The 18,688-nt window shown below is 44.4% G+C and overlaps 1 protein-coding gene across 2 annotated transcripts in view; it reads right to left on the bottom strand.

Annotated features, from left to right (window-relative positions):
* Positions 1–18,688, bottom strand: part of KIAA0232 (KIAA0232 ortholog) — a 397,277-nt gene that overhangs the window by 332,531 nt on the left and 46,058 nt on the right. For both annotated transcript variants that reach the window (XM_078678507.1, XM_078678506.1), the window contains exon 3: positions 17,970–18,107. In XM_078678507.1, the coding sequence (XP_078534633.1) occupies positions 17,970–18,107 (138 nt within the window). The remainder of the gene's footprint in view (positions 1–17,969; positions 18,108–18,688) is intronic.

Raw genomic sequence — 18,688 nt, 5'->3', positions numbered from 1 at the left:
TACCCTCCCCGCTCCCGCCTCCCAGCTGCTCCGCCCACCCGCGCACTTCGCCTTAAATGGCGACCGTGCGAACGCGCAGCGTTGACGCGCAGCGGGTGCGCCGATTGTGCGCCGAAGGCGCGCCAAAGGTAAGCCCGTCTGCGCCCGTCCGCGACCGGATCGCGACCAGGGCCAGGACCCCTGGCCCACGAAGACCCCGACCAACCCGCCTGACATACGCCGCCGCCACCCTCACCGCTCTCAACACCGGCCGACTCCCAGACTGCCACCAAGCCACTCCACGACGTACCCACGGACCTTTCAGCTGCCACGCCTGCAAGTTCTCCTGCATCCGGACCTGCCTCGCACCAGCACCCGCCAAGACGAACACCAGCAGCACCCACCTCAAGTGCATCCTGATCAACACCAGCTCCGTCCACAGACACGCCATCGAACTCTGGAACCTCCTAGACGCCACAGCCCCTGACGTTGCCTTCCTCACGGAGACCTGGATGAACGCCTCTTCAGCTCCCGACATCGCCATCGCCATCCCAGAGGGCTACAAGATCGTCCGGAGGGACCGAAACGCCAACCAGATGGGAGGAGGCATCGCCATCATCCACAGGAACACCATCCGTCTCACGACCAGCACCGACAACACCCTGACCAGCGCCGAACACCTGCATTTCCAGATCCACACCAACCCGAACACCACCCTCAGAGGCACACTGATCTACCGACCCCCTGGACCACGCACACAATTCAGCGAGGACATCGCCGACTTCGTCAGCCCGCATGCCCTCCCCTCCGCTGACTACATCCTCCTGGGAGACCTCAACTTCCATCTGGAGAACAACAACGACCGCAACACCACCACCCTGCTCGACAACCTCGCCAACCTTGGACTCAAGCAACTGGTGTCCACCCCCACCCACCTCGCCGGACACACACTCGACGCAGTCTTCTCTTCCAGCACAGACATCGAGTTCAGCCACGCCACAGAGCTTCAATGGACGGACCACAGTTGCGTCCACTTCACCTTCAAGAGAACGACGACCCACCAACACCAGCAACAGGCCGCCCGCAGAAGCTGGAACAAGATCACAGCAGACCAGCTCGCCACCTCCCTGAGCCAGCACCCTCCTGCCAGCTCAGCGAACCCCAGCCAGGCCGCCGACAACCTCACGAAGTGGATCAGCAACTGCGCGGACGAACTCGCCCCTCTGAGGACCCCGCCTAGCAGACCCGGCAGCAAGAAGGCCCCATGGTTCACCAACGAACTCAAGAGCTCCAAGAAGAACTGCCGAGCCCTCGAGAAAGTCTGGAAAAGGGAACCGACACCGGACAACAGGACCTCCTACAAACTGGCCACCCGGAAACACCACCAGCTGATCCGCGCCGCCAAGAAAACAGCATTTAAGGACCGGTTGGACAACAACGCACACAACTGCAAGGAACTCTTCAACATCGTGAAAGAGCTTTCCAACCCCAGCGCAGGAAACAACGACGTCACCCCATCGCAAGACCTCTGCAACTCCCTCGCTTCATACTTCCACAACAAGATCACGGACATACACAGCAGCTTCAACAACCAACCAACGCACACCATGACCGAACAACCACCCCCCACCACCATCCTCCACGCCTGGACCCCGATCAGCACCGAAGACACCATCCGCACAATGAACTCCATCCACTCCGGATCACCGACCGACCCCTGCCCTCACCACGTCTTCAACAAGGCCGACGCTGTCATCGCACCCCACCTGCGAGACATCATCAACACATCCTTCGACACCATCTTCCCGGAGAGCTGGAAACACGCCGAACTCAGCGCTCTACTCAAGAAACCAACAGCGGACCCCACCGACCTCAAGAATTACCGCCCCATCTCGCTCCTCCCGTTTCCAGCCAAAGTCATCGAGAAGACCGTCAACAAGCAGATGGCCGCCTTCCTCGAGACGAACGGATCCCTCGACCCCTCACAGTCCGGCTTCCGAGCCAACCACAGCACCGAGACCGCCCTCATCGCCGCCACCGATGACATCCGAGCCCTGATGGACAATGGAGAAACAGCGGCCCTCATCCTCCTGGACCTCTCCGCGGCATTCGACACTGTCTGCCACCGCACCCTAGTGCAGCGCCTCAGCAACGTCGGAATTCAGGAGAAGGCTCTGGAATGGATCATCTCCTTCCTCGACGGAAGAACACAGAGAGTCCGCCTACCACCGTACAAGTCAGAGGCCTCCGAAGTCATCTGCGGCGTCCCCCAAGGATCATCTCTGAGCCCCACCCTCTTCAACGTCTACATGAGCCCCCTCGCGGCCATCGTACGCAAACACAACCTCAGCATAATCTCCTACGCCGACGACACCCAGCTGATCCAGAAGAGACTCCAGCGGATCCAGAACGCCTCAGCCAGACTCATCCTCGACATCCCACGAACCAGCCACATCTCCGGACATCTGAGAGACCTTCACTGGCTCCCCGTCAACAAAAGAATCACCTTCCGCCTCCTCACCCACGCACACAAAGCCCTACACGACCGAGGCCCGAGTTACCTCAACAGCAGAGTCAACTTCTACGCTCCCAAACGCCACCTCTGATCAGCCAACCACGCCCTCGCCGCCGTCCCCCGCATCCGAAGAGCGACTACAGGAGGAAGGTCCTTCTCCTACCTGGCCGCCAAGACCTGGAACTCCCTCCCGACCGACCTGCGCCTGACCCAAGACCACCTCTCCTTCAGGAAGAAGCTGAAGACCTGGCTGTTCGAGCAGTAGCGGCACCCCCCCCCCCAGCGCCTTGAGACCCTACGGGTATGTAGCGCGCTCTACAAGTGTCACTGATTGATTGATAGAAGCCTTTGTTTTTTTGCCACCACTCTGTTTTAGTAAAGGGATCAGGATTAGTTTTAACAATGTGATCCCTTAAAGAGGGGGCCCTGCTAAAGGTTAATGAAATTTGCTTAGGCAGAATACTGCCTATCACATTGTCTTTAAGCACTATAGGCCAGTGTTTGTTCACTATTCTTCTGATTTGATGATGTTGGTTAGTGAACCCCGTTATTAACCTAAAAGCCTCAGGCTCTATCTTTTCAGGTATAGCTGTGCCTTGTACAATGTCTGGCTCCCTGTCTGCTTTCCTGATTAGGAGCTCCTCTCTACTTAGATTCATGGATTTCTGTATCGCTTGGTCAATCACTTTTCTGGAGTAGCCTCTCTCAAGGAATCTACTTCTGCTTTCGCTCTGCGCCTGCTCCAGATCTGTGGGGTTGCTGCATATGCGTCTTAAACGCAGCATCTCCCCATATGGGATACTGGAGATCAAATGTATAGGATGGGCACTCGCAGCATGAAGAATGCTGTTGCCAGCCGTCTTTTTTCTAAATACCTTAGATTCCAAACGACTCCCCTTGATGTAGAGTTCGGCATCAAGAAATGTGACTTTTTCTTGGCTCAGAGTCGCTGTGAACCTGAGGTTAAGGGGGTTGTCATTGATTTCCTCCACAAATTTCTGGGCTTCTTCATAGCTTCCCCTCCATATGACGAACAAATCGTCTATGAAGCGGAACCAAACCACTAGATTGTTCCTGATAATGTGTCGATACCCGTAGCCGAGGACCAGCTCCTCCCAGGCCCCCATGTGTAAACATGCGTAGCTTGGAGAAAAGCTGGCCCCCATTGCTACCCCCTGCTTCTGGCGGTACAATTGTTGATTGAACAAAAAAACATTGTTGGTAAGACAGAAACTTAACATATCTAGCAGCATCTTGGTATGTTTTTCATTGCCTGGTTCCCTTCTGGAGAGGTAGTATCGTATTGCCTCCAACCCATCGCTATGTGAGATGCTCGTATAAAGTGCTGTTACATCCAGTGCTATCAGCCAATCACCTTCCTGAATTTGTACTTCTTTAATCTTGACCAGAAAGTCCCCTGTGTCACGTATATATGATCCCAATTGTTGAACATAACCTTGCAAAAAGTAATCAATATAAATTGAGGTATGTTCCAGAAGGCCCCCCCGTGCAGATATAATTGGCCTTCCAGGTGGATGGTTGGGGTCCTTATGTATTTTAGGTATAAAATACAGGATTGGGGTAACAGGGTGCTCAATCTTCAGATATTTAAATTCAGTGTCAGTGATGAGTTTGGCTGATTGCCATTTACAAAGTTTGCGATGATATTGATCTCTAATAGTCAATAATTCTCGATTATTGATTTTCTCATAGCATAGATGGTCATTCAGTTGGCTATATGCCTCTTTGTCATAATTAATTTTTGTCATGAGGACAACATTTCCCCCTTTGTCACTGTTTCTGATTACCAAATTCTTTTCATTATTCAACTTGTCAGTCAATGCCTTGTATTGTTGTGTTTGGGCAGAATATCTGCGTTTTTTACCTCCTATTTGGCTTTGCAACTTCTTTAACTCAGCTACAACATTTTCATGAAAAATATCAATATTGTCTCTTAGCAGGATGGGATAAAATGTAGATGGTGCTTTAAATTGGGTGGTGGTTGAGATTCTATTGCCACTCTCATCAATCCCCTTGCGGGTTTCGTTATTGCATGGGATTTCTCCATACCCTGCTCCTTCAGTCTCCCATAGTTCCCTCAAAATCCGAGTTCCTTGTGATGCTTCGGACTCCTCTATTTCAACTGTTGGATTCATATCAGGTATTGTTCCATCTTTATTTTTCATGGCATAAAACTTGCGTAACTTAAGTTTTCTGACCGCTTTATATACATTGCATCGCGTACTGGCATAATCAAAATCACATGGGGATGCATAAGATAGGCCAAGTTTAAGAATATTCTCCTCTTTCTCTGTGAGTGACAACTCAGTTAAGTTCACCACAGTGCGGTTGGTGGTTCCATTTATTCCTGTTGGAGGGCATTGCTTCGCCCTATTCCACCTCCTCTCTTCTTCTGAGATCCTCTTTTTTGCCACCCGCGACCTCTGGCGGCGCCTGTAATTTGCCCTGTGTTTTCTTGATTGCCCCTTGCATGGGACCTTAGGGTGTTCCGTCTGTCCTGGCCTAAAAAAATCATTTCCTGGCCTGGTGTAAGCTTTGGTAGACTTGCCGCCTGTGCTTGCCTGCGGCGGTCTGCTTCAGAATCTGTGTCAGGATCAGAACTAATTGCGGCATTAGAAGAGTCACTCATTCTGTCGGTTCCCATTGCTGTAGTGCTAGTATGGCTTTGGGGATTTCTTGCTTTGGGTTGTTGTTTGGGGCCACCCCTGCGCAAGGTTTCAAATTTGCGCGCAAAAGTAAAAATTTGGCCAAGCTCATAATCATTCCTGTCTCTTTGGAACTTGTATGATTTCCTTGCCACAATTTTTGCCTCCTCCTTCTTAAGTCGTTCCTGCATAATTTTGGAGAGTCTATTTTTTTCTTCATCTTCCCCCAAGCCATCAATTTCCTCTTGTAGATCCGCTATTTCTGTGAGGAGTTTGGCTCTATCTATGTCCGCGTATTTAATGAGCACCTGTACCTGGCGACGCGATGCCTCCAAATTGATCTCTGCCCACTCTTTCATCAGGTCGGGGTTTGGATTATCATAGGTGGGGGCTGTTAATATTCTTAAACCCCGTGGAATGCGATTCACTTCAATATAACGCTGCAGTGACTTTGATTCCCACCACTTAGCTTGCTCTTGAAATGACTTTTTTTCAAGTGTCTTAAATAGTTCTTTGATTTTAGTTGTGCTGCTGCCACTAGCTTCAGTGTTCTTCTTCCCATGTATGTTGGTTGGGATAGGGGTGTCATCGGAGAACGTTGTTGCAGCTAACGTCTCCCGTTCCCTTACGCTGTCACCCGACATCTTTCTGCAATGTTTAGATCTATACTGGTATCGTCTAGCAATCCGTATTAAATCGACGTCAGTCTAAACTATTTACCAGCTTAAACCTCTCTCCTTTCCCAGCCAATCAGTCTGTATGTAAGAGCTTACTTGATTTAGGCGCCTATATTCTTCGGATCCGCAAACCACAGTCACGGTTGCAACTCGAGCCCGAGTCGCTAGCAGCCGTAGGTGCCGATTAATCGTTCGCTCTATAATCCAATCAAATTCCGATAGCTGGGGGTCAGACGCCTTTCTCCTTCCGGAGCATGCACTTTCCTGAACGCCGTTCAGGGAAAAGATTCGTGTAATGGCGCCGACCAATTATCAAGGAGGGTCCCGTGTGAAGCCAGGACGAATCCCACTGGCTATATTTCCTGAACTCCGTTTCCTCACAAGCTCATGCAGCTTCCTCTGCCAGCAAGTAGACACCGGACACGGACCTCGAGGTACTTTACAGGTTTATTACGCAGAAAGAGTCACAGACGTTTCGGCTCAGCGGAGCCTTGATCACATGACAGCGATTACAATGCAAGGTACACCTTTTAAAGTGCTAGTGTGTGATTAACTGAAATCACCTGTGCAAATACGTGTATAGACATGAAGGACATACTAGGCAAGGCACCCAACAGTCTTGATACGATATTCTCAATAGATGTAAAATACATTTAAAGAATAACATGTAAAATGCATTGAATTACTGTTTTCAGTGCTAGTCAGAATCCGTAACTTCAATAAAATGTAAAATACATTTAAAGAATAACATGTAAAATGCAATAAATTATTGTTTTCAATGCTGATAAGAATCCAAAACCAGTTCATTTGACAATTATTGTATATATATATGCGAGCACCAAATATAAGCGGCCCTTGCAGTTAAGATTCAAATTACAAAATGGAGAAGAGAGAAGCAAAGCGAAGTGAGCAACTAGTTTCTCTCTTTGATGAAAATGCAGTGACAGAGCAATCGGAAATGCACAAACAAAACACACAGAAATCGGATATTAGAACGAAATTGAAGGTTTGGGAAAAAGTGAGCAAAAAGGAGATAAATAAATGGTGGGAGCTAATCACCATAAAAAAATATTTGGAAGTAAAAAGAGTGCCAAGGGGCTTGAGGTTATCACTAATGCCTAGCCAACAGGATGTTACGGATGAACTGCTGAATGAATGGGGACAATACCTTTTGGAATCCTCATTGGGATTGATGATAATACTAGTAAAGCATCTGGAGAAATCTTTGGCTAAAATAAAGGAGGAATTACAAGAATTAGAAAAGGAATTGTCTAAAATAGAAATGAATGAAGAGATGATGAAACTGAAAGCTGACCTGGAAAAATATGTGGAAAAACATGAGGACACAGTAAGAATTCGTAAGGAAATGAAATATCAAAGGGATAGAGAGGATTACATCCATGGACGCATTTTTACATATGCGAAAAAATTCGATATCTTTCAAAGCCAGAAACAAAGCCACAGGAACTCAGAAAGTCGTTCGAGTGCAACCTCGCTAACATCGGTGGGCACGAATGAAGAGGGAACGGAAGAAAATATGGATCAATCTACCAGGGATTTTTTAGGGGATATGAGGCTCGTTCTCAGCCAAAGATTGTGGGAACAGAACCAAAGCCAAGGTCAAGGAGGGAGAGCCAGAGGCAGAGGGCGCAAATGGGTGCCAAGATCAGGTCCCCCGACATCATCAAAAAAAACAGGAGAGGCAACAGGAGGAAGTGGCTCCTCCGAGGAAATCGGGACAAAAACCAGGAGCATGCGCCAGAAAATCTTGAAATAAACTGGCAGGAACAGAATGCAACAGATGACCTAGTGATTATGAACTTATCATCTCGTCCCCTAAATCAAAATGAACAAACACTGCTCAAGCATGGTATAAATTTCTGCCCTACTGAAACAATGGATATGGCACAGACACGCATAGATATATATATAAATATATCCGGAAAATTAAACTGGCAAAGATCTTTGAAGAAAATCAAGAAATGTCGAATTATGCTAAAAAGAAAAAGGAAAAGCAACCGGAAATGAATATGGAAGCGCAAGGACTGACAACGAGTAATTTACCAGCGCTGATGACACTTGTAAATCTGGATAATATGGATGACAGTGAAGTGATTCCTGAAGAAATTGTTTGCCCTCAAATAGGAGCCGGCCTCAGTGGAAAGAAACCGCGGTCCAAATTTTATCCGCAATTACCTCAAGGCAATAAGATTGACTTGTTTCAGGAGGCGGTAATCCAGGACATCTATAAAATCAAAGGCAAGAATTTTCATGACAACCTAAAAATGGAAGAAATGGCTGCCCTGAAAAACCTCATGGAGGATCAAAAAATTACAATAAAAATGGCCGATAAGGGTGGAAACATTGTTATTTTAGACACAAAAGACTATATCATCGAAGCCCATTCTCAGTTGAGAAACAAACTATATTACAGGAAACTTGAACAAAACCCCACTCTAATTTTCAAATCAAATTTGGATAAAAAAATAATGGATTGGTCAAGGGAAAACCTAATTGACGTGGATGAAAGTAAATTTCTAACAACGAAACATCCGGTCACAGCGACCATTTACTTCCTTCCCAAAGTTCACAAGAACCCACTGAAACCACCAGGGAGGCCGATTGTCTCGGCAAAAGGCTCACTTATGGAACCGGTGGCGAATTACATCGACTATTTCCTGATGCCATTCGTTCTGAATTTAAGTTCATACTTAAGAGACACTGGGGATCTCTTGAAAAACTTACAAGACCTATCATGGCAACCCACCTACATGTTAATAACAATGGATGTGGTCGCCCTATATTCTAACATTGAGCACAGCATTGGAATAAAGGCATGTGCCTTCTTTCTCAAAGAAAGAAATATACAACTCAACGGCCACAACCAGATGCTTTTGGACATGATTGAGCTATGCCTCACCCAAAATATCTTTCTCTTTGGGGAAGAAGTGTACCAGCAAGTCAAGGGCTGTGCGATGGGGTTCTCCTTCAGCCCAGCATTTGCGTGTCTCACAATGGGATGGTGGGAGCAACAGGTGGCCTGGCATCCGGACAACGATCATCATGTATCGAAGATAGCTAAATGGCTAAGATACATTGATGACCTTTTGATAGTATGGGACGGAACAGCAGAGGAATTCGAGACCTACTTTAAAATACTGAACTCCACGGACACAAACTTAAGATTTACTTACGAAATCAGCCGGGATGAAGTAACTTTCTTGGATACCAAAATCTATATCCATGAAAACAAAGTAGAGACTACACTCTACCGGAAAGAAACCTCAACGAACGCAACCCTACATGCGGATAGCTTTCACCAAGCCTCAGTAAAAAACAATATCCCCTACGGGGAATTTTTGAGACTCCGTCGGATATGCTCGGAGGAAAAAGAGTGGACCGCAAACAGTGGCGAAATGGCGAGAAGATTCGCCAGACGAGGTTACAAAAAAGGTGTCATCAAGAAATGCTGGACGAAAGCAAATGAGACGAAAAGGGAGGATACTTTGCAAGTTAAACCAAAGCAACCTGAAAATAAGAAAGTGAGACTCATCATGGACCACTCAAAGGAATCAAAACAAATCGTGACTATCCTGAGGAGAAATTGGAGAATATTGCATCTGGATGAGACTGTAGGAAAAATTGTGGGAAACCATCCGGAAATAACATATAGAAGAGCCACGAGTCTGAAGGACAAGCTAGTGCACAGCCACCACCAAAACCCTGAAATTAAGAAAAAGGGAATTCAATGGTTGAAAACAAAAGGATTTCAAAAATGTCAGCAATGCAAGGCTTGCCAAATTGCAGTGAACAAGAAAGAAGTGACATTACCTAATAAGAAAACCTGGGTGATCAAACAGTTAATTAATTGTAAGACAGAATTCGTCGTGTATGTGATCGAGTGCCCATGTGCACTAAAATATATTGGCAGCACAAAAAAGGAGCTGAAGCTGCGAATTTTGGAGCACATAAGAGCGACGGCGAATAAAGACAGAGCAAACGCCGTTGCGAAGCATATGGAAGCATCACACAACGGGGACTGGAAGCTTCTGAAATTCTATGCATTAGAAACCATTGTTCCACATGTGAGAGGTGGGGACAGAGAACGCAAACTGAGATGTAGGGAATCTCGACACATATTAAACTTCAGAACTCTGCTCCTGGAAGGCCTTAATCAGAGCGAAGAACTTTATGTGCATCTATGAGAAATTTGTAAATAAGAACCTGGGTCACTGCAGGATCACAAGGGGAGACTTCATTTGTATATATGTAAAATAATTTGTATAATGGATAGGTAATGTCAAGGATATTGAGTATTACCCTATAAGATATAGGGGATGGGTTAGTAATGGGAGTTTGTAATTAATGAATTGCTATTCTGATGGGTGAGTAACGCACAACACATATGAAACTTGTCTTAAGCCCACTGGAGGGCATGAAATGGTCTGAACGAGGAAAACGGCAGCCCACTAGAGGGCGAGTGACATATAAATAATGTGTGAGCGTTCTGTTAATCAATAGAATGACATAGTAATGTGTGCGGTTAATAACTGTGTCTGTTGATACAATCATGGGATACAAACTACATTACCCAGAATTCCCCTTCAAAGATAAAGATAAATTCAATCACATGACTTTGCACAATGACACCTTATAGGTGGATGAGAGGGGAGGAGGATTGACCGTGATCAAGCCGTCTGTTGGCGGTGAAACGCGTTGGTATCTGTGAGAGCAAGGTGCAATAAAACAACTGTGGAAAGAAAAATCCTCGAGTGCGTTTTCAATTACCTGCAAAGGGAGTTTTGGAATGTGAAATCGGCAGGGCTCTGCCGAGGAAAACGCACCGGTGGGAGAGCGCCAGGGGTCACCAGAACTGAGCCAAGTTGTGGAGAGATATATATATATATATACATACACACACACACACACACACACACACACACACACACATATACACATACACACACACACTTCTTTAACAATTTTTTTTAAACAGGTATTATGAATAATGGTCTCATCTTAAAGTATAATAAGTTTCATGAAGCAAACATGTCACTATCTAAAAAAGGATATCTTACTATTCTGACAGCAAGGCTGCCCTTGATTACTTATAATAAGGAAATCACATTCATTCCAACTGAATCATTTCTAGGGTTACTTCCACTTTTGAGTTCGGAGGCTCAAAAATATTTGCTCTCAACTTGTAACTGAAGTAGGTCCTGTGCCATAAAAATAGACATCGAAATATTAAACTGTACAGAATAACACACTGGATGACATCAGGGTTTGGAAACAGCGTTAAGCAACCTTCAACTATGAAAGAAAGGCAAGAGCAGTGTGTTGGCCTGAAATCGAAAAGTACCATACAAATAATGACTAAGACAAAGTAGGCTAACATATATATTCAGATTGACTGCTTTACGGAAAGGTTTGTCTGCTTACCACAATCTGCAAGAACGAAATGTTTTAGAGGAAAACTTTTCATACTGCACCACCAAGCACGCTGGTGTAAGCTGACAGGTCGCATGAAGCAGTTTAATGTTCCTAGCTGAGAGTCACTGGGAGATGGGGGGTTGGCTCAAAGTGAGAGGCGAGCTCTGTGCAACATACCAGCCATTCCATTTCATATGTATTCAAGACCTCGCAGTAACACTATCTACTTACCCCTTTTAATAATGAGAACATAACATTCTTTCAAGTAAAATATTCGGAATCCTAAGTCATCATTTAATACAGTCCATGTAATGATGATTATAGGTTTGTGTGTTTTAATTTCGGCTGCCTATTTGTATATTTAATAATTCTCCCAGAATAGAAGGACCATGGATAGTCAATTTCCCAACATGTTAAAAGAAGGACTTTTGAACAAACAACGAAAACGTATAAAGTTTCGTTTTATCCTAAACTTTAAAAGGCTAGAAATCATTCTATCAACCCAAGTAGCAACTATACCACCGCAGTAAAAGCTTTTACTAAAAAGCATGTTATTTCTCATTCGAGTTATGCATAATGGCGTTTTAAAAAACACACGAGGCAGACAGCAATTTAACAAAACTAAAGTGAACATGTACCATGAATTGTTTAAAACAACGCCGTAAAATGTAAGCTTGCTCTTGAAACCTCAAATCCATAATGATCTGTGTCAGTTGCATGTGTATGCAGTGCGCTGCCGACCTTAAAGCAAACAGTTATCCCGCAGCAGGTCACGAGAGCTTTGCTTGGCATTTGGCCTGTCACAGAAAAAGAAGGATTAGGCGGCTGTTCTATATATAGATCAGACGCTCAAACACGTGAACTCGTCGAGGAACAAAATGACATGCGTTAAACACATACTGCACCATGTACTTGAACTTGCCACCAAGAAAGGGATCATCATTTAAAGAATAAATACGTGTAATGTGAAGAGGTATGCACATTTGAGTAATTTATCTCAAGAGAAGTTAATTTGCAACCGGTCTGGCTGGTGGCGTGAGTGTCAAATTATTCAAAGGACTACTTGCAAGACGTTAAAGTAGTACTTACAAGCAGATTGTCCTGTAAATAGGATTTCAGCTCAAAAAAATCTAACAGCAGGGCACTTAGCTGTTACTAGCAACACATCTGAAATGTAATGCTTGGCTGGATCACACCACCCAATTAGACACAAACAATGGCAGCTATCTTGTCATAAATGTCCTTTTAAAGTAAGGTTCCCTTTTACTATATACACAAATAATGCTAGGTACAGACTGGATGACATGTGGTCTAAAAACATTTAATTTACAGATTAAAGGATAAAACTGCAAAATCCAACGCTACAAGAAATACTTCACCTTCGTTTTATTGTTCACTCAAGTCATCATTATACATTTAAGAGTTGTAAAAAAGACACAGACAGGTCACCTAGTTACATGCACCATAACTCAGGATTCACCAGCCGTTTCCATATCAACTGGTTTGAAAACTTCCTTAGATACATTGTCAAGGTACTCAAATGGATATGTGCATTGGTGAACCAAAGAACACAATCACTTGAAAGTTTGAAAAAGCTCATCTGCTTTCAATCTCATGAGATGGCGCAGTGAAAACAAAGAAATTACAAAATGGGGGCAAAGGTAGTTACGTGTTGTGGGTGAGCTCTCGGTTTAGTGTAGCCGTAAGCATCTTTATCTACACCGTGGCAAATGGAACAGCTTGTGAACTGAACAGATTTAGGCCCTGGGATACATTATTAGAGCACCTGCATCATTAAGGAGAATTGTGGATTGTGGAATGCGGCCCATGAAGGAAGTAAATGCTTGGAGATGGCTGCTTTGTAGAGTCAGAGGACTGTACAGCACAGGAAGTGCTGGGGAATGCAGCTAAAAGTGAGCAGTCCAGATAGCTGCGAGAAGAATCCTTATCCCCGTAGCTCTAACAGAAGAGCAGAACAATTCAGAGGCAGCCATCTTTGCCAATAAAAAAGCCTAACCTACCAGTACAGAGTGAATGTTCATTTTCAAGTAGGCGGAGACACACACATAATTGGCCATCATTTTAAACAATTTTGTAAAGGAGTGGAGAGGAAGTTCATTTTAGGAAAAAGGGAGCACATGAAGTTCCTTACAGCCAAATGCAAGATATCTGCCACATAATAAGACAAAACTGTCCTGATTTCATAATTGAAAGACTGAATTAACCTCTACCATACAGTAAAGATTGAACATGAAAACAATGAAGAACTCAGGCAATGCCGCTTGCTAACCACTTCAAACTGTTTAAGATTTTCCCTTTCTAATTGCAAATCCTGAAGAAGCATCACAGCGGCACTTGATAGACATATTACCCCCTTCTTGCTCACAGAGATGATATCATCTAATCTATGGGATAAAAAACCTGGAAATATAAAGCAAATAGTAAAAAAAAAAAAAAAAAACAAGCATTTGCAATGCAAGAGGTCTCGCATTTGCGAGAGTTTGAGCTATTGGCATTGTAAATGACAATGGCTTTTATTATGTTTTGGTCTTCAAAAGAGATAAATAAAAGGCATTATTATTTACAATGCCAATAGCTTAAACTATAGCAAATGCAATACCTATTGCATTGCAAATGCGTGTTCCTTTTGATAGCTATCTTTCTCAGGGTGTCCTCAAATTGAGTATGTTACATTGACGTATTTCTATAGGTTGATTAAAAACATAAGCAGAAACGTCCAGCAGCATGTCATCTTCTAACTTACTTGGGTCCAAACCAACTTGGGAACAATACACATCCGAGCTCTGCGCTCCTCCACCCTCCTCAGAAAGGGAAACCCAGTTCACTTTAAAGCCTAGGGGTTGGCCCACACACCAGTATCTTGGGCACCGGAGGGTAACTGGCTGTAGCGCTGGAAGGTGACCGGCCTGAGCACTGAAGGGTGATTTGCTGGCCCAGTTCAGTGTAACTGACCAGAGCATTAGATGGCGATCAGCTTTATCACTGGACAGCGGCTGACCAGCTGAACCACTGGAGGGTGAATGGCTGGATCACTGGAGGGTGGCCGGCTGGAGCAAAGGGTGATGAATGTTTGAAGCACTGGAATGGACACAGATTGGAGCGCTGCAGGGTGGGTGGGTGGCTGGAGCAGAGAGGGGTGGCCTAGATTGTCTTGCTGGAAGGCGTCCTGCCGGAGCAGTAGAAGGTGACCAGCTACGGCACTGCATTGTGACTTGCTGGTGCATAAGGGAGTGAGTAGCTGGCTCGAGAGAGGTCCTGCAAGGGAGCAATGAATGTGAGCAATGGGGCGGATGAAAGACAATCCACTCTGGAATCAGACAGATCTAGGTAAAATGGAACTCTCGGCCAGTAAAGGAAAGAGAAAGTCTGACTAGGGCTTCTCATTCTGAATATATTCCCTTTTCGGTAACTAGGCCACAGAAAGATCAGATGTTTTCACATGCAGGGTTGAGCCAAACATCATTATCACTTCTAGTGCAAAACTCAATGTATAGAAAATATTGTCCCACAAAGGGGTATTTTCTGAAAAACAGCACCCACAGGGCATCACACAGAAAGACTGGAAGCTTTGCAATTACTAGGCAAATATTTCACTTGTCCGGGCGGAATGACAGAAAATATACAAATGTCCAAAGAAATTACCTTCGAGTAGTTTCAGAAACCAATTTTCTTGGCGGATTCATTTATTGAAAGCGTGCCAAGTCTTAAAACCGCTAAGTAGATTCGTAGTCGGTGAGCACAGAGATGCATCATGCATTATAGCCGACATCAAACTCTCCTTAAGACACATACAGAGCGCCAGCATCTCCTGGGTCACTTACTCTTCTGCATACAGACAGCCTTTTTCATGTAATAAATAAGTGATTTGAAAAGGACTGTCCTTCTACTATTTTGTTTGATGGAGCAAATGTGAGCAATGCATGTAGAATAATATATTTTATTTAAGAAGGTGTATGGTTATTGTTGGGTGAGATGAGTAGAGGGACCATGAGATTATCGTTTACGGTGTGAAAGCTATGTGCTTCATTTATCCATTGGTGTGCACCTTATTTTTTAGCTTGTAGTAGCCGGGAAGGGGTAGAGACGGTAATAGTCTTAAGATAGAGCAGAATGGTGCAACATTTCTCCTATTGCAAGTATTAAAACAATCTGTTTTAAAGAAATATAAATTATCATTTTTGCGGTCTATATTGTTGTAGAGTTTCTAGTGAACATGTTGGCTTTGAATGTCGCCATCATTCCCTTTGATCATAAAAATGTTACTTTTTTTTTTAGAGAATATATATTTTTGTAACAGATAACGTTTTATTGGAAACTTCGAGCTTAAAATATTTGAAACGTAATGGAAAACGAACATAAAGATTTGAGTCATAGAGGCTAATATAAGCAGGTTTGAAGGCACTTCTGGTGGGATTCACTTGCGTCACCTTCTTGAAGCCTTAACCATGTTTGTGTGTGGAATCAGAAAATAGGACTTGGAACTTTTAAAGTTGACTCCAGATACCAGTACCAGTAGTAGCTGTAATCCCAGCCCAGGCTTATCTGCTGGGGTGACACTGACTCGACGAGCGATTGCTTTGATCTGTAGAGCTCTTAGGGACATCCCCATTCAATCCATCGTCACTAAGGGCTTATTCGTGTTCATGTAATACACCGGTTGAGGGTGCCTGGAGATACCCGCTTTGCTGAAGTAATTTGCCTCACACGCAGGATTACAGGATACCTTCCTCACCTTTGGCCTGAGGCTCAGCTACTAAGGTTGAGGTCCTGGCGTCCAGGATTTCCTCCTTTCAGAGCTCAGTCAGTCTCATTGGTTCAATCAGATGATCATATAGAGCTTGTATCCACGTCTTTTGGGAATATTGTGGGCAGCGGAACCCCTGCCTTCGGACATGCTTAAACATGGAGTGGAGCATCCAATTGTCAATGAGGGACCCTGGACACGAGGCGTCTTCTGGATAACAGTACTGGAGGCAAAGCAGTTGACATGCGAGCATAAAAAAAAAAACAATATTTTCTACAGAAGCCTGTGCTTGTTTTTTGCTGCTTGGACTCCGCCACAGTGGATGCCAACTGATCTGCACATCCAGCGACACAAAAAGAAAGCGAGGAAGAGTGAACCAGAGATAATCACTCTTTGATATGAACGATCTGTAAAGCGGGAGTGCATCAGTGCCACACATGCACATAATCAGTACATGGAGAACATCTACCAAAGACCACAGCCTGCAGTAAAGAGGAGAATTAATGCGTGTGTTCAGAGTGACTGATGTCCTTTCACACACTCTTACATCAAGCGTGCGGTGGGAGCGTGTGAGCGCGCAGTGGGAGCATGTGAGGCAGAGAGGAGACAACATGTGCGCGCATACATCGCCTGTTAGTGCGCGCACATGGTTTGTCTCCCTTCGCTCACCAAAGCCACAACAATAGAGTTTTGCCAAGCGAAGCAGCACATGCACTGCGTTCGCTAGGCGAGACCTAAAAAGGGGAGGGACGAGAGCAAGGAGGAATGCAGAAATCAGGATAAAGTATTCGATGGAATGCATGATGACAATTGGCACTTGTGACAAAAAAGGAGATCCAGGAACCCACAGCTTAAAAAAACACTAGTGTAGCCCTAAAGATCAAGTCCAGAGAATAGGATCTATAGTGTCTACCCAGAGGATTATGGGTTCAACCCACAGAAACAACAACTTCGCAGTCCTCCAATGTGTCTACAGTGTTGAGCACATTTTGCATTAATATTTGTACAGCATGAGAAGATGCTTGCATCACTGAAGATTGTGGTTGTTCTACAGCATTTGTTGCAAACCACAAAAGATGAAGCCTCCTATCAATTTATATAATCTGGCGAGTCTACAGAGGAGCAACACTGTTGCCTGATAGCCTTCCAATGATTTCTGATAGGGACCCTTTTCTAGCCAGTCACTGAATACGTAGGCTTCAAAAGATGTTTTGAAACAGAAGCTTTCAACGTTAAACATCTCTTTTCAATGTGGACAGCGTTCTCAACATAATCTCAGAGCTCGAAAGTATGCGGCTGGTATACTGCACTTCAACATCCAGGTTTTTGTCTCGGAACAGGAATGATTGACTTTGCAGGCAGAACACACAGCATGTGGATCTTTTTCAGCCTCATTTCGTGATAACAGGGGCACATAGAACATAGTGAGGGCATCCTTTAGAAATATGAGGGGGAACAAGAATAGAAAATAAAACACTTCCAGTTCCAAAAAGTTGGAAATGCACCAGGAGGTTGAGCAAAATCAGTATTTATGTACCTTGAAAAGATTTTCCTACCAAAAGGATAACAAAAGAAAAAAAACAGAACTCACAGCTAAAAGATTCTGATTGCAGGGCATATTGAATAGAGAGAGAAGATACTGGCTTTATTGTGAGCTTCTATATGCTTGGCTCTAGCACCATTGTTTTCTTGCCTCTTTTTCCTTTAACTAAAAATTGTTACTCAATCAAAACAGACCACAGAAGGTTTGCAAGAATCATTAAAACATTAGCCATGAACAGTGAGGATAATGTTAGAGGGAAAATACCCGACAAGGGACTGCCTTCTTAAAATAGAACTTATAGGTAACATTTGACAGTACCAGAAGAATCCGTAAATTTAAAGAAAGATTACATTTGACCAGGAAACACATGTACTTCCACATACAAACTCACTTCATCAGACGCAGACCGAAGACACTGGACTGCTGCCTGTTTCTTCATCTCCTCCAAAGTTAGATCTGAAGGTTTTTTCTTACTCTTTGTCCACTTCTTGCACGCTCCCTTTTCAAAGCCCAGGAAGATGTCATTCTCCTGAAATGGAATTTTCATTATACAATTTTTATTACCACAAAGCTATAGGAAGTAAAACTACAGAAGACTAAACATTTCTAATTTAGTACATGCACTAAATTCGTACAATTTTTCTCAACTTTAATAATTAACAGCATAAGATCAGTGATAACGCAGTTTGAAACACAAATGCACTCCAAGTATGGACTATTCATAAGGCACATAGAAATTGCGCGAAAAGTACAACAAAGAAAAACAAAAGGAATCCTGTTCGGGTATGCTGGAGAAGTTAAAGGGAAAAAGTATATCTGGCTTGCTCAACCTCTACCTCTCTACTCCCGTGCACATTCTCAGTGTTCGCTATCTAGTAGCACTAGGCAATGGTTACCTCTCCTCTCCTAAGCCCACTTAGATCTGGCCATCAAGACTCCCCTTTCCTGCAGCCAGATGAAACGAGCATTCTACAAGCCTACCCACACTTAACGGCACAGGGAGATTACGTGATTAGCCCAGAATCATACAATGTTGGGTCTAACACTGAGGCCCGGATTAAAACCTGGGTCCCCAGGTACCAAAGGTGGCAGAGTGAGAAACTAGGCCAC

Source organism: Lissotriton helveticus, chromosome 2_2, assembly GCF_964261635.1.
Source record: "Lissotriton helveticus chromosome 2_2, aLisHel1.1, whole genome shotgun sequence".
Classification (NCBI taxonomy): Eukaryota; Metazoa; Chordata; class Amphibia; order Caudata; family Salamandridae; genus Lissotriton; species Lissotriton helveticus.
The sequence above is the reverse complement of the archived record's forward strand: the minus strand, read 5'-3'. Positions and strand labels throughout refer to the sequence as shown.